The sequence below is a fragment of the Acartia tonsa genome, chromosome 4 (assembly GCF_053477335.1).
Source record: "Acartia tonsa isolate MP-2025a chromosome 4, ASM5347733v1, whole genome shotgun sequence".
In the NCBI taxonomy this organism is placed as follows: domain Eukaryota; kingdom Metazoa; phylum Arthropoda; class Copepoda; order Calanoida; family Acartiidae; genus Acartia; species Acartia tonsa.
Window position 1 is genome coordinate 24,740,223 of NC_137263.1, and position 15,621 is coordinate 24,755,843.

The following is a 15,621-nucleotide window of genomic DNA, read 5'->3' on the forward strand; positions in this document are numbered from 1 at the left end:
TAAACTCATTACCTCAGTTGAATAAGCTGGGTTTACAAAATTCTTATTTGATAACATTGTTTACCTAATTAATCTTAAAGTGAGATAACAATATTTGCTAATATATTATTTAAAGTTTGCGCTAGATATTAATGTCAAATAAACCTGAGAAATTTTATAATTTCTATTTCTAACGGGTGTTATTTTATTTCAGAGAGGGTGAAAGACTGGATAGACTTGGACGTGAACGTTCCATTGATTCTCGGAGCAGCCCAGTGCCGGCCAGAAGCCGGCGGGACGACAAACATTCTCAGAGGAAGGGGCGCGACGAATACGATGAAGAACTAAGGAAGTTTCAGTCTGTCCGCGAGAAGTTTGACGACAGCGACCGATGCTTCACGCCACCGCACCGACGGCCGCCACCACTGCCCGTCTCGAGGTCACCAACCCCGACCTCGTCTCGACTGGGCCGATCTCCTGGCGCCCACTCGCGCTCGTCAACTGGTTACGACATGAGAAATGAGTCGCGGGCATTTTCCGACCGCGATTCTGTCGTCTCGGACAGCTCACGGCCAGAGTCGCCGTCCTCGAGAGATCCCTTCAGAAGCAGCAGATATGTACCTAGAACACAGGCGATTTCGCCGCCTGCATCCGAGTCGAGGCACAGTTCGCCGGCGGTTGTGGATGACTACGACCGCCGCCGGCGATACAGAGGCGGTGACGAAAACTGTGATTATAATTCTAGGCGTAGCACGCACACAAGTAATTCGAGTGATCGCCTTGCACATGCTAGTAAAGAGCACCGCCCCCCAACCGACCCACGAGTGATAGAGGACACTGAAACATTAAAGAAAAACGGGGGCGGTAATTTTAAGTGTGCTGGCGTGGATAGCGGACTGTCAGAGGATACGAGTAGCGGTAGCAGTGGCAGCGTACCTGATGTAGATAACGCCAAGCTGCCGTCACGAGTGTCCGCCCCCCCTACCCGCAGAATATCCACAGACTCGGCTGTGTCCCGCTCCTCTGCTCAAGGCACAGACAGTAGGCCATCCTCTCCCTCCCTCATACCGGTGTACTCCTCAAACCCACCCGCCAACTCGTTGTTGCGGGTGGTGTCGGCTACAGTCGACGGTAGCGCAGGTCCGCCGCGCACCCCCTCATCCCCGCCGCCGCCTGATTCGGACGGTTCACGTCCCGGTACTCCTCTCTGTGATGAAAACCCTGAGAACACTGTATGTCGTGCCAGCTCTGGTCCTGTGAGACTGTCCTCGCATGTCAGAACTAACTCAACTTCAGAGCCCATGTCTCTACCTCTTCCAATGTAAGTTATTAATTTTAATTCAAATGAAATTATTCAGAAATTATAAAATAACATAGTTTTCTTTTCTTTTTTCTTAACTTCTATTTCTTCTTTAATTGATTCTTAATTATTCAAGTAATAGGTATATTAAGTTCTTCTGTTATTAATATTTAATTATAAGTTTATTTGTAATAATATTTTTTTGTTTTTCAGGTTTGCCCAGGACGTTGCATCTACCTCCCCAGGGGATAGGAGATCCAGCACAGACCGCTGCACCATCCGCCCCTCCACGATCTCACCTCGGGACACCACGACAGTCCTCAACAAGTCAGGGTCAAAACTGCCGCCCCCTCCGACGGAGCTCGCCTGCCTAGGGGGCAGCCTTGTGTCGCCGACCAAGATGGCCGTTGTCGGTGGCGCCGGCCTTGCGGCCACACGAGATCCCAGACTGAAATCGCCGAGTATCAAGTCGCCTGGCGTTGCCGCCCACTCGCCGTCGCTGTCAAGCACGCCTGTTGGCAAGCTGGCGCGTGACCTGGCCTCTCAAGTTGTACCTGTTGTTGCTAAGTCTATTCGTTCCCCGCAAGAACCCGGTGTTCTCGGCTCTGTAGACCAAGATATGTCTATGCTGGCCTCGCCGGGCGCTGCCTCCCTTCTCCTAAATGTTAACACCCACAGTTCAGACTCGCGCCATCATCGGCCTAGCGCAGCCGCCAGCAACATGACCGGGTTGCTGGCTGTTGCTGTTCCCTCAAACCAGGCGCCCTCCTCAACGTCAATGAGCCCAGGACTGTTGCCATCTAAAAGACTGGGCCCACCTGAGGAGGATCACAAGTCTAACCAGAACCTTGACGAACGAATCAAAACGTTCACAGAACAATATGAGAAGTGGAACGGGCGAATTGCTGGCTCTGGCAGAACAGACACGTCATCCAGGTTCAACCTTGACCTGAAGCCCAACCAGCCATCGGCAATTGTTCAAAAATTGTTGGCAAGAAAATCTGTTTTTGACGACGATTCCAAGCGCCTAGAAAATCAAAATACCGACGAGAAACCTTCAGATGGGTCCTCAACTCCTTCGTTCAGCTCTTACAAACCAGGCATGGTCCCATCTACGCCGACAGACACACCAGCATCGCCCTTTAACGGCCCCTTGCTGACAACGTTGATGCCACCATCTCCCTACTCGACACGGGACATCTCTCCCCACTCATTAAATGTTGCAACTGTGATATCTTCTTTAGTAACCCCTGCCACGTCCCGCCTGTCCACAGGTGGAACTACGTCAGCAAGCGGCGGCAAGTCCCAGGCCTCGCCTAGCCTCCATCATGGCCACCAGCACCACCATGCCAGATCACCTGGGGCGGCCAGCACTCCCACCACACCTTCTATGTCACCTCGTGGTGGATCAAGACAGATGCCAGGCTTCTTTCCTGTTACCCCAACCAGCGCGACACCCACAGGTGTATCGCCTGTTGGGAAGCTAAGCACTGAAGATTCACACAGCTCACCTTTGGCACCCTCAGTGCACAGTGATGATGATAAACACCAGCAACAACAGTTAAGTCGGCCGCTACCATTGCCACAAAAAGCTGGAGCCGCCGCCACGTCAGCAACTGTTCCCATCAAGCCTTTGGTTGACAAACTGGGCAAAACTGCAGCATTTACAAAACCATCGGCTACGGTGACACCTACACTAAAGTCAACAGCTTTAACGTCATCGAGGTCTTCTTCAGTGTCATCAACGAAGACTGTTCCAACTTGCACAGTTGTGCCCTCCACCAACCAACAGCCGCTGACGCAGATAAGTGTACCGCCTGCCGTCGAGAAAGGCGAGGCCAGCTCTACTACGTGTTCACCAAAGTTGGATGCGCCTTCTAGCGGTGGGCTGCACTCAAAGCTTGAAATTTCGGCGGTCGAAGAAACCGACTCCGACCCTAATGTTACCTCGACAACCAAAGATATAGGTGTCGACAAGAAACTTAAACATGATTTGATAAACTCCAAGGATCCAATCAAAATTGGTCGCAAGGATCTTGATAGTCTTTCATACAAAAAGGATATAAAAGAAGAGTTATTTGCCCCGACATTACTTCACAGTACGCCTAAACTGAACAAGAAATTTGACCCAGCTGATTTATTGAAGAGAGACTCCAAGAAGTTGAAGGAGAGTAGCAGTATTCATTCCAAGGATAAGCTAAAAATGAAAGAGTCGCAGAAACATAAACACAAGATGAAACACAGCAATGATCTGAAGGATCTCTTCTCTGCCACAGCAACCATCAGAAAAGAAACCAAGAAAGAGGATAAGAAAGAAAAAGATGAGAGTAAAAGAAAGGAGGATGATCACCATAGCAAGGAGAAGAAACGACGCTTGAGCTCTAATTCTGAGATAGAAGAAACGGAGCCAAAGAGCAAGCATGCTAAGATTGTCAAGGAGGAACCAGCCAGTCCTGCTGAGCTGGAGGCCGCAAGGAAACAGAAGCTCAGTGCCATGGGCAGGATCCCTAAGCTGGAGAAGAATGACCTGGCCAAGAAGGAGGAGCAACGCAAAGACAAGGATAAGCACAAGCATTCAACGTCAACAAGCTTCAGCACGTCATCTTCTATCAGCAGTAGCAGCAGCAAGTCCAAGGATAAATCAAAAAGTGATGAAAAGTCAGATAAGCACAGGCACAAGGACAAAGACAGGGATAAGGAGCGCAGCAGGACCAAGCATGAAGAGGATAAGAACAAGAAATCCTCATCTTCCTCCTACAAATCTTCATCCTCCAAGTTGCACAATGTATCCGCTGATGAGGAGAAGTCGCGCAGGGATAAGGATGCTAAGAAACACAAGGATAAGAAGGAAATGAAGAAGAAAGATGAGAAGGAGAGGAAAGATTATGATAAGGAGAAGAAGGATAAAGAGCATAAATCCAAAGAGTCACGCGAGTCCAAGGAGTTCAGGGAATCCAAAGAGCCAAGAGAACGTAAGGAATCCAGCAGGGAATCTAAGGAGTCCAGAGAATCAAAGGAGTCTGTAGAATCCAAAGAGTCCAGAGAATCAAAGGAGCCCCGAGAACCCAAAGAGTCACGAGAATCCAAAGAACTCAGAGAACCCAAGGATTCTAGGGAATCCAAAGAGACCAGCAGAGATTCCAAAGAGCCTAGAGAGCTCAAAGAGTCCAGCAGAGATTCTAAGGAGAACAGAGAATCTAAGGAGTCCAGGGAATCCAAGGATAAGTCACGTGAAAAGGAGAAACTGAAGGAAAAAGAGCGCCGTGAAAGAAAGAGAAAAAAGGAGGAGGAGAGAAAGAAATGTGAGCTGCAGCAGCAAATGAAGAAGCAGAAGACAGTCAAGTTGTCTGACAGCTCCGATGATGATGTGAGCTCCGACGAGAGCTCTAAGAGAAAGTGGAGTATATTTGATGAGCCTGTGGATCTTAATAATCCTACATACTTCTCTATGTATGATAAGGTAATATTTTAGATTTTTTTACATATTTTTTTACACATAAAAATGAAAACATTGAATCCAAGGAAAGGTTTTTTCGATACAATTATTGAGTATAAAAGTATATTGTCGTGGGCTTAAAAAAAGTAATTAGATTAAAATTCAGTTTTGAGTGTTTTTTTTTATTTGAGCTTAAAAAGTTTTTCTACAGATACTATATTATATTTTTAAACTAACAGGAAAGCAGCTACTCTATAACCTGTCCGTCGCTTTGATTATTTGTAATATATGTTTTTTTTGTATGTACTTTTAAGTAAGGCTTACTGAAAAAATAACTTTTATATTTGATTTTTATCGATTAAGTAAAATTATTTGTTATGAGGTCTATAGAGCTTAACTAAATAGGAATTCCTTGATTTTAAAATTTTAATTTTGGAGGGAGAATGTATAATATATGTTCTTTACAAAAGTAACAGTTAGACTATGTATCTGTACCGAAAGATCTCGTCAACGGCTGGTCCGTAAAGATTCCTTTACAGTGAAGCTTTTTTTGGTCCATATGAGAAGGTGCTTTCACCCTTGAAAAAGAAATCGTCCCAAGAGAAATCCCCAACTCCTCTTAGCCCTGAGTATTTAGTTAGTAGTTTTAAAAGTAAAGAGGACTATCCACGAACCAGAACAAGTGATTCTAAGCATCTTCCAGAATTGACCCATAGTATTTTTTTAGTGAATATACTAGGTTCATGTTTAATATTTGCTTTATCGACTAAAAAGTTAGGTTTTACCATGGTTTTATATGAAAAAAACTTTGAAATGTAAACCAATTTTTAAAGCAATATCATCAAATGCTTTGTTGTGTTAAAAGGACAAAATAAAATAACACATCAAATGTTGTATATTGCAAAAGTACATTAATTAAATTGTTTTCAAGTTACCAACCCTTTTTCTAAATATACATTTTTAATCACAATGATATACTTTTATGTCAAAGCTTTTAAACAACAGTTTGAACTCATCAAAACATTCGATTATATTGCATCAAACAATGCTTAACATTTTAAATTTTTTTCATATAGAACCATGGTGAAACCTAACTTTTTAGTCGATAAAGCAAATATTAAACATAAACCTAGTATATTTACTAAAAAAAAATACTATGGGTCAATGCTGGAAGATGCTTAGAATCACTTGCTCTGGTTCGTGGATAGTCCTCTTTCTGATTAGGAATGTATAAAAAAAATATTTTAATTTGAAGTCAGGAAGATTAAAAACTGTACATCTAACGCTCTTGTTTTTAGAATAGACACCAAACTTGAACAGGTTTTAAAGTTTCCTCTTAACCCAAGCAGAATGAATGATACGTCTTCAAAAATATCTGAAGTTTTATTCAATTATGAGAAAAATTAGTTAGCTAAGTTATCTTAAATTAGATATTTATTTGACTTAAATTTTAAGAGAAATTAGCAAATAAAGAACATTTACATAATTGTTTTGTATATATAATGTACTAACACTTAAACAAACAAAATAATCATAAAGTGTTAAATTTTCAACTTCTTAGAATTTAATTTCTCGTATTTATTCGAAATCGGTGGATTAGAAACGGTTCTCATCAATACGAAAAAAACAATGTCTAGCACCGTATTATATCCAGTTTTCTACGGATATAAAAATGTACATTCACAAGATTAAAACCAGTTTTTTAACCCGTGCCTTTGGCATCTCGAGGCTAAATAAACTGGTATAAAATTGTACATTTTTTATCCACGGAAAGCTGTATATAATACGATGCGAGAAATAACCATTAATTTTTTTAAAAATGTATAGGTTGCGTGACAATCAAATAAACAATAGAAATAAAATTAAGGCTCTTTTTGGTACTTTATATATTCTTTAATTTGGATTTGTCCGTATTTTCTTTCATAATTATTTTCTGTTTTCTTTATTTATACTTTAAATTTTATTTTCGTTTAAGATAAAGTAAAGATTTAGCTAAGTAAATTAAATAAAAACTAATGTTATAAGAAAAGAAACTAATCTAAATTTATTTTAGGTGAAGGCCCGGAGGTCCTGCGTGAAGGCTAGAGAGGAGGAGGAGGCCAGAAAGCAGCAGGAGGCTCTTGACAAGTTTTCTAAACTGAAGGCCCAGAGGCTCAAGAGAGAAAAGAAGCCTGTAGAATCCTCTGACGACCCAATGTCCGATGGTGGCACCACTATGAGACACTCTGGCAATGAGAGTGACGCGGCCAAACTGAAAATGAAGAAGAAGGCTTTGTTGGCCACCAGTTCGGATAATGAAGATCTCATGTCAGGTGGGCTGGACATGCAGCAGCAGAAACACAGGCAGCGGCGCAAGAAGGTGAGCTCTGGCAGCGACCGTAAGTCCGGCAGCGACAGGAAGATGAGCAGCAGCAACAGCAGGGTCTACATTGATACTGACGACTCGGATACCGACCATTTCAACAAGATGCGCACCAAAGCATCCTACGGTATGAGCCAGTCTAAGCCAATTGGTGGAATATTTAGCTCCGAGGAGGAACATGATACGCAGGTACCTGTGATGAAACCAGTCTCTCACAGAAAACCACAGATCAACTTTGATACCGACTCTGAATCCAACACAGAGATGAAGCCTGTCATCCCCTTTGTGAAGAAGGAGGTTATTGAGGAGAAGAAGGTTGCCTCTGAGAGCGATACAGAGCCAGAGGATAATAAATCCTCTGCCCTGGCTGTCCTGACCAAGGGCAGGAAGAAGAGTCCCACCAAGGATGTTGTAGACAGCAAGAACTCAAGTATCAAGATGGAGCCAACATCATCAGACTCCGAGGTTGACATGAAGCCTGTTCTACCAGAACCTCCCGTCATCCAGGTCAAAGCGGAGCCCACTTTGCCCATCAAGGTTGAGAATGACCGTAGCAAGAAGGTGGTTGTCAAGAAAGAGGTTAAAAAGAAGGAGAACGAGAAGATGTTTGCTACTTCGTCAGAGGATGAGAGCTTTACCAAGAACAGTAAGCCACCCACTCCCAACACAAGTACCCTCAAGAACAGCATGATTACCAAGCCCAACATTTCCAAACTAAATGTTGACCAGGTCTTTTCACCATCAGATGCAGACAAGGATAATCTTGACTCACCAGCTCTTATGACAGACAGTGATGATGATAACCACAGCCGTCCACCCACACCTAAATTTGAAACATCAACCAAGCCTCGTGTTGAAGAGCCACAAGTAGCAGCTCTGGCACCAGTAGTTGCTCCTCCTGCTCTGGTTCACAAAGATAAGCTGGCATCCAGTAGTTTGTTTGATTCAAGTGATGATGACACCAGCGCTGTTCAGGAGAAGACTGAAACTGAACGAACTCGCCATCTGTCTGCACACGAACGTATGAAGCAGAGTGAAAATCTTTTTGACAAGCTGTTGACAGTTAATGTTGATGAGTCAGCCCGTCTGCCCAAGAAGTCACCTGGTGGCTCTTCAGCCAAATCTCCCGGTAGCGCCAAGTCACCTGGCCAACGGCTAAGCGAATCTCAGAAATCACCTGGCAGTCACAAGTCACCTTTGCTGTCACCTGGTGGTAAGCCAACATACCTGCTCGCTCATGCTTTCCACAGTCGAGCCAGTAAGGAGGCTGAAAAGAGGCACAAGGAGCAAGAAAAAGAACTACTTAAAGGCAAGGTTGCGGATAAGAAAGACTCGAAATCTGATGATGCTACTGACACCAAGGATGTTACTGAGGATGATAATGATGAGATCAAGATTGTTGAAGAGAGACCAGCTGTTTTAGCCGCTACAGTTTCAGCCGAAACGGACAGTTCTAATGACATCGAAATCGTGTCTGCTGAAGAGAAATCTCCTGAATCTGTTGATAAGAAGGAAGATGACGGCGACGACGTGACTATGAAATCTTTATCATCTGACGAAAGCTCTCTTGCTGAAGCATATCCAGAACCTAAGCTTGAACAGGGATCTGAAAAGGTTGCTGTTGCTACAGAAACCAAAGCGAATGATGTTAGCATTTCAGAAAAGAAAGATATCATTCCTGAGGCCACCATCATTGACCCTGAGTCAGATGATGATGAGGGTAAACTTGTTATTGGTGAGGGCGATGAAGGCAGTGATGCTGAAGTTGTGAACATGGAAGATGAAACATCCAAGGCTAGTCCAAGCACCAGCACCAACAGCGAGGAACCAGAGGTCATCATTGAACATGTCACCAACAAGGAGACTAAGATTCCTGATATCAATGTTGAGGAAAAGCCCGAGGTAAAGGAAATTAAGGTTACAAAAGAAGCTGACAAACCATCACTTGATTCTAAAAAGCAATCCGAGGAAATATCCTTTTCTATCAATGACGTTGAACAACCTAAGGGCAAAGCTGTCATTTCTCAAGAGGAAGAAATTCAGAATGCTGTCAACGCTCTACTGGGCGAGTCATTTGATTCTTTCGATACTGAGGACAAGAACGAGGTTAATGATGAAGTTGAGAGCATGGAAGTTCAGGAAAGTGAACCTGTTGACGATGAAGCTGCTCAAGCTGTAGCTGGCCTTGGCATTTCTAGTCCTGAGGATCAATCAAATGATTGGATTCAACCATCTGCTCCCGCTGCAATCATCACTGAAAAACTGGCTGATAATAAAAAAGATCTTGTGGCTGAAGAGAAACATAACAATGTTGATGCAAAGACTGTTAAAGAAGCTGAAAAGGAGTTGGTCAAGGAGTCTGTGGAACCTAAAGCTGTAGTGGAAGAAGCTTCGCCTGAGAAACCAGTTGAATTTGAAACAACTGGCCCATCTGTTACAACCAGAGGCAAGAGAGGTAGAAATGCCTCCGCAAGAGGTGGAGCTAGAGGTGGTGCCAAGAATGTTGGTGACCGTCCTGAGCCCGCGGCTGCTCCTCTTACTGCTCCAACTAAACCAGCTGCTGAGGAATCAACTCGCGGTGCCAGAGTTAGAGGTGGTCGTCTTGGATTTGGATTGACACGTGGCATGGCCGCCAGACAAGAACAGCCATCAATGCCAGAAAATAATATTGATGTCTTCGAATTCCAGGATGAGGATGATAGTAAAACAATGGATACACAGCCAGCTAAGATCAAAGAGGCCGAGAAGTCGCCAACAGTTGAACCAGTTAAACCAGCAGTTGCCAAGGGTAGAAAACCTGCGGCTGCTGCTCCTCCTCCATCTGCTCCAGCTGTTTCCACACCAGCTCCAGTCAAGCCTGTCGTTGAGACTGAACCTAAACTGGTTGCTGTTGCTGTAACTGTACAAGAACCACTTCCAGCTGTTGTTGTACCTCCACCTATTTCTACAGTTGTTGCTGCTCCAGCTAAGGAGACAATTATGGTTGCAACTTCAGTGAGTATGCCAAGCAAGCCCATTGTTGTTGCCACAGCTCCAGTTACCAGTGTTACAACACCTGTGATGAACCAAGCTCCGCTTCTTGTTGTTGACACTAAACCTAACTATGTGGAGGTTAAACCTGCAATGACAATTGTTACTACTGCTTCTCCTCTTGTTCCCATAACAACAGCATCTTTGACCCCCTTACCATTGTCAACCAAGAGTCCAGAAGGCATCAAGCCATCTCGACTTCGCCGGTCAACGGGCGGAAGGTCACGGGAAAGCGAAGAAGAGCCCGCCGATACAGAACAGGAACAGAAGATCAAGCTGATCCTGGAGCAAGCCAAGCAGGAGGCTGCCGCAGAACAAGCTGCTGCTGCTCAACATCTTGTCTCCGCTGGACTAACCATCCACCAGGCAGCTACGCTACCTGTATCTTTAAGTGGTCTTACAAGCCAGCCAACTGTTTGTATACCACAGCAATACCAGGCCACAGCAGTTGTTATGACCACCAGTCCACAACAAATCCAACTGAAAACAGGTGTGCCACAGCCTACTGTACTGCCGCCCAGACACGACCAACAAGTGCGGCCACACCCGCAGCTTACAGTTGCTCCCATCAGACCAGTTAACACAATGGTGCCGACAACAACTCTTCGCCCGGCTCTACCTATTCAGTTTCCAACACAGCCCTTGCCGCCTAAGAGCTTGCGCAAGACCCAGCCAGTACTACTGGAACAGAACCTACCACCACCAGTGACTAAGAATAACACACAGTCTGTTGTTATTCCTCGTTCAACCATTCCTATTTCTTTGCCTACAGAGCCTATCCCAAGATCTGTCGCCATGCCCGTAGCTGGCGGATCAAGAATGCCCATGGCCTGTATGCCTATGACTACCACCAAGATGACACTGGCTACAGTTGCTACCAGGATGATGACAACACAAAGTCCTGGCCTGGTGAGCGCTCCTAGGCTGCCCCTGGCTCTGAATGTTGTCTCGAACATGTCTCACATGCCATATCGCATGCAAACACCAATCTCAACCATGAAATCATCTAGTCCAATAAATCCTGTCTTGACAGCAGTTACAAAGCCCACAGTAATACCTGTCGTCTCAACCATTCAACTTTCAACAGGTCCTCGAGTTTCTCAAATTCACCAGCAAAATTTCGCCCGCAATCCCATTGCAGTGCCAAGATCATCTCCTTCCTCTGAAGGACTGGGCTTACGTGTTGCTCTGAGACAACGAGAAGTTGCCGCCAGTGAACAAGAGGCAGATAAGATGGGCCAACAACAACCAATGGCTTTGGATCTTGCCTCATCAAATCAAAATGCCTTGGCAAAGAAGGAATATCTGCAGCCAAGAGATACAGAGCTTAACCGTCCATCTAGCACTCCTGTTGCCCTACCTCCTCACTCAGAACCCATGGTATCACCCAAGGAGGATGAGAAGCTGATGTACCATCCAGGTATGGACCAGGCCACGCTCATGAGACAGATCTTGTTGAGTCAGCTGCTACAAGCTGGCTTTCCAGAACAGGCTGCGCTGCAACACCTGCCTGCCTTGTTGGCCGAGGCTACTGCTGCCAAGCACAATCCAATGGCTGGCCAAGTGGCATACCAACCTCATGCCGCCCATCATGAAGAGGACAGACGCCAGCCCCTGCCTGCACATGTTTCTTACCGCCAGACTGACTCTCCGCTGTATCATGTGCCGCCGTCACCAGCGCACAGTAACAGCCAAATGTCCTACCACTCCAGAGATTATGGTATTCCTCCATCTCATCATGATCTATACGGCAGACCCCAGACTGATATAAGCTCAATGGTTCCTCCTGCTGCCCACTCTAGTCAGATCAAACGGTTATCCCACTCAGCTGGTGTTGCAGACTTTTCCATCAGATCGCCGCAACTGCAACAGCCACAGCCAATCATTGAAGCAGAGAAGCCTATGAACAACGTAGACTTGATGACCAGCTATCGCATGCCTCACCTGGCTGCCTATCCCATCTGCTGGACAGGTATACTTGGCCTTAAGAACGACATGGCCAATGTGCAGATGCACTTTGTGTCTGGTTGCCGTGACCTGGCGCTTGAATACCTGCCAGAAACCGGTGCCAACATGAAGATTGTGCAGAGAATGAGGCTTGAGGACCAACAGATCGAGGGTGTGAAGAAGAAGATGGAGACCAAGTCTGAGCACTGCCTGTTGCTGGCCCTGCCGCATGGCAACGACCAGGACCAGTTTGAGACGCAGTCCAGGATCCTGCGTAACAACTTTATCACGTACCTGCAGCTCAAGAGCGCGGCTGGCATCGCGAATGTGACGAACAAGGACAACCAGCCCGCTATTGTTCACGTCTTTCCCAGTTGTGACTTTGCTAATGAAAACCTTGCTAGGTAATTGTAACTTTTTAAATTCACAACATTATTTTCTCGTATTTTTTCAAATCCGGTGGATAGGAACCGGTTCTCATCCATACGAAAAAACTATGTCTAGCACCGTATTATAACCAGTTTTCTACGAATATAAATGTGTACAACAGTACAATCATAAGATTAAAACCAGTTTTTTTAGCCCGTGCCTTCGGCATTTCGGGGCTAAAAAACTGGTTTTAATCTTGTAATTGTACATTTTATATCCGCGGAAAGCCGTTTATAATACGATGCGAGAAATAACTATTCTTAGTTTTTTTTAAATTAAACTCGGGTACCTATAATTTTTTGAAAAATATGAAAATATTTTTATTTCTGAACTATACCTAACTGTTCTATTAATTTTACTGACAACTAATATTTTATAAAATTTCAGAATTGCACCAAACCTGCTTGCCCGAGTAGCTGATATAGAGCACCTTGTCATTGTTATTGCCACCGTCTTCAACGATGGGCCCAAGTAGGACACCTGCCGCACCCCCTGACCACCACCATGAACCCAGGACTCCTGTGGTGCAATTGTGCAGTGTTTAAACCAACCTTGTCTAAATTGTTGTGTGGAAGTGAAGTTATAAAAAGCACAATATCCCACAGAAAGAACCAACATACCTATGTAAAACAAAATTATGACACTAATTAAAAAAAAAAAGAAGAACCTTCAGCATTGAGAAACTGTTTCAATTTGAAACTTGTTCAAGGCAAATTGTGAAAATAATTAAAAGGGGTTTCTTTGAAGAATAAAATCCCAGCATTACATCACACCAAAATTAATTATTGTTTCGCTGTGTATGTTAAGTGCATGGCGTTACCATAACATATACTCCAATACCAGCTAAAAGCAGTCTACAAAATTTTGTTAAAGATAAAATATGGTAGATTATGATAAAAACTTTATTTATGCTTTAAGTTCTTAATTTTAAACCCGGTCATTTTAAACAAGATCTTAAAGCATTTCTAGATTTGAAATTTTATTTATTTTAAAAGTAATAATTAGACTGGTATTGGTTTATAAAGTTATGTATGTTGATATCCTGAAAATTGTTAAATGTTTAAATGTGGATTACCAAAATGTAATTCTGGAATGATAGAGGCGAGAGTGATTATTTTTTTCTTTTGCTACAAATATTTTCCCCCTTATGATTCCCTATTTTTTTTTCTTCTCTCTCACACACACACACAAACCTTTTTCCCGTTGTTCTAAAATATCTCTCTCATACTCGTTATTGTCTCTCTATCTCTAGTGTTTTATCTTTTTTTTTCTCTCGGTTTCTTAACTCACATTTTTTCCCAAACTTAAAAAAGAAGACTTTATAAGATTGAAAATTATTTGTGATTTTTTTTCTAATTTTTGGCAACGTGAATTGCCAGTTTGTGGCAGATTTAAAATGTTCAGTGTTTCAAGGCGTATAGTCGGCAAATTAAATGTTAACTTTCCTCAAAAATATTTATTATTAGTTTGTTATTTTTATTTGAGGAACAAACAAAGGCTTAATAATATTTAATTAGAATCCAATATTTCATTAGAAATATCAGCATAAGAAAATTTTCACTATATATTGGCGAAAAATAAACACACAAAACATATATAAACAAATAAGACTTTAAAACAAAGGGGCAATAAATGAAATGTCTAGCTGTTGGCTGACTATTATTATTGTGAATGAGTGTATCCGCCCTTAATAAATATTGTCTGGGGGTGGGTGGAGGTTCACAACCTCCCCCCACTCACCCCCAGACTTTCTATATCCAATTATTGATTGTTGTTATCTTTAATATGCCAAATATATTATTTATAATTGTAAAAATTTCTTCTTTATTCTTAGTATAACTACTCGTTAACTCAACTTAGTTTGTTTGTACTAAATAAACAAGATAAACGGTCACATGGTGGGTGTATGAAAGGTATCGTTACATGAAAATCTGATGTAACATTCAAGTAATTAAATTTGTAAAGAGAAACTTTACTTTCGTTATCCACTCCCTTCTAACCAGTAGAATACAAAAATGAAAGTGTACCTAATATCAAATTTATTCTATCAGTGCCACTAAATGAAATATGAAGATTGGACAATTCCTAAAAAAAAGAGAAGTACTTTCACACTTATGCACTCTAATAGCTTTGATCCACAAGGCACTCGAGTAGCAAATACTCTAAAAGCGATTTACAATATTTCTGATGGAAGAGGTCAGCAAGTGAGGGAAGCGGTTACTTATGAACCTGCTACGCATTTGAAAACAGAAGATACTCTCAGGCGTGTTCTTTTTTTTAAAGAAGCGGGTAAAGAAAGTGTTACGAAATAGTTATAATAGCAAAATAATGTTTAGATCAATTTCTGAATATGTTATAAAAAGTTTTTGAAGCATAAGTTTACAATTTTTAAAAACAATACATATTGATAATTTATACCTTGATTTAAGGGCAATATACACAAACATAATTTTTTAATTTACAGATAAAGGCGATAAAAAAATTTCAAAACTTATTTTGGTTTCTATAAAGTTTTAAAATTGAGTTCTTTGACTAAAATGCCTAATATTGCTATTTAAAACCCCGAAAATAGGCCCGCGGATAGTTTTATCCTATTCTTTTTGATTTGCCCCACTGTGCATTGACGAGAAGTTAGACTAGTTCTAGGTCAAACTATGGGCTATTTTTTCGAATAATTATTAGGTTAAAAAAATATAATAAAGGTAAAATAAAATTAGATTTCAAAAAACAATATAATTTGAATGTCGTCATTTTAATCAAACTAAGCTGACATTTTATTTTTTTCCCTATATTTTTAAAATTGTCTTATTTCATTTATTTTAGAGATATCTTAACGCTTTATAAGATTTAAGGTGTTAGGAGTTGCTTCTCTAGCCTCAAGGGGCCTATTCACTTTTAGGTAAGTGTGAAAATCAATGGACTTATGACCAAAACATCCTGAAAAATAATAATCTTGAGCACATACATTTATAGTTAGTTCTAGTAGTTTTATTATTATCTTTATTTTGACAAAAACAAACACGAGTTGATGCTTAATTTATATTTTTAGTAAAATTTTATCTATAATTCAAGGAAATATTTTTAAAAGTCTATCATTTTATGATTTGTACAAAAATCATTTGTCAAATGTCGTCGTCA

At 42.2% G+C, this 15,621-nt stretch overlaps 1 protein-coding gene across 3 annotated transcripts in view; it reads left to right on the forward strand.

Annotated features, from left to right (window-relative positions):
* Positions 1–14,299, forward strand: part of LOC145316537 (uncharacterized) — a 52,009-nt gene extending 37,710 nt beyond the window's left edge. For 2 of the 3 annotated variants that reach the window (XM_080157109.1, XM_080157110.1), the window contains 4 exons: positions 194–1,300; positions 1,493–4,739; positions 6,769–12,458; positions 12,871–14,299. In XM_080157109.1, the coding sequence (XP_080013235.1) occupies positions 194–1,300; positions 1,493–4,739; positions 6,769–12,458; positions 12,871–12,958 (10,132 nt within the window). In that variant the 3' untranslated portion in view covers positions 12,959–14,299. The remainder of the gene's footprint in view (positions 1–193; positions 1,301–1,492; positions 4,740–6,768; positions 12,459–12,870) is intronic. The other variant, XR_013878565.1, reaches the window with a different exon arrangement.
* The last annotated feature ends 1,322 nt before the right edge of the window (positions 14,300–15,621 follow it).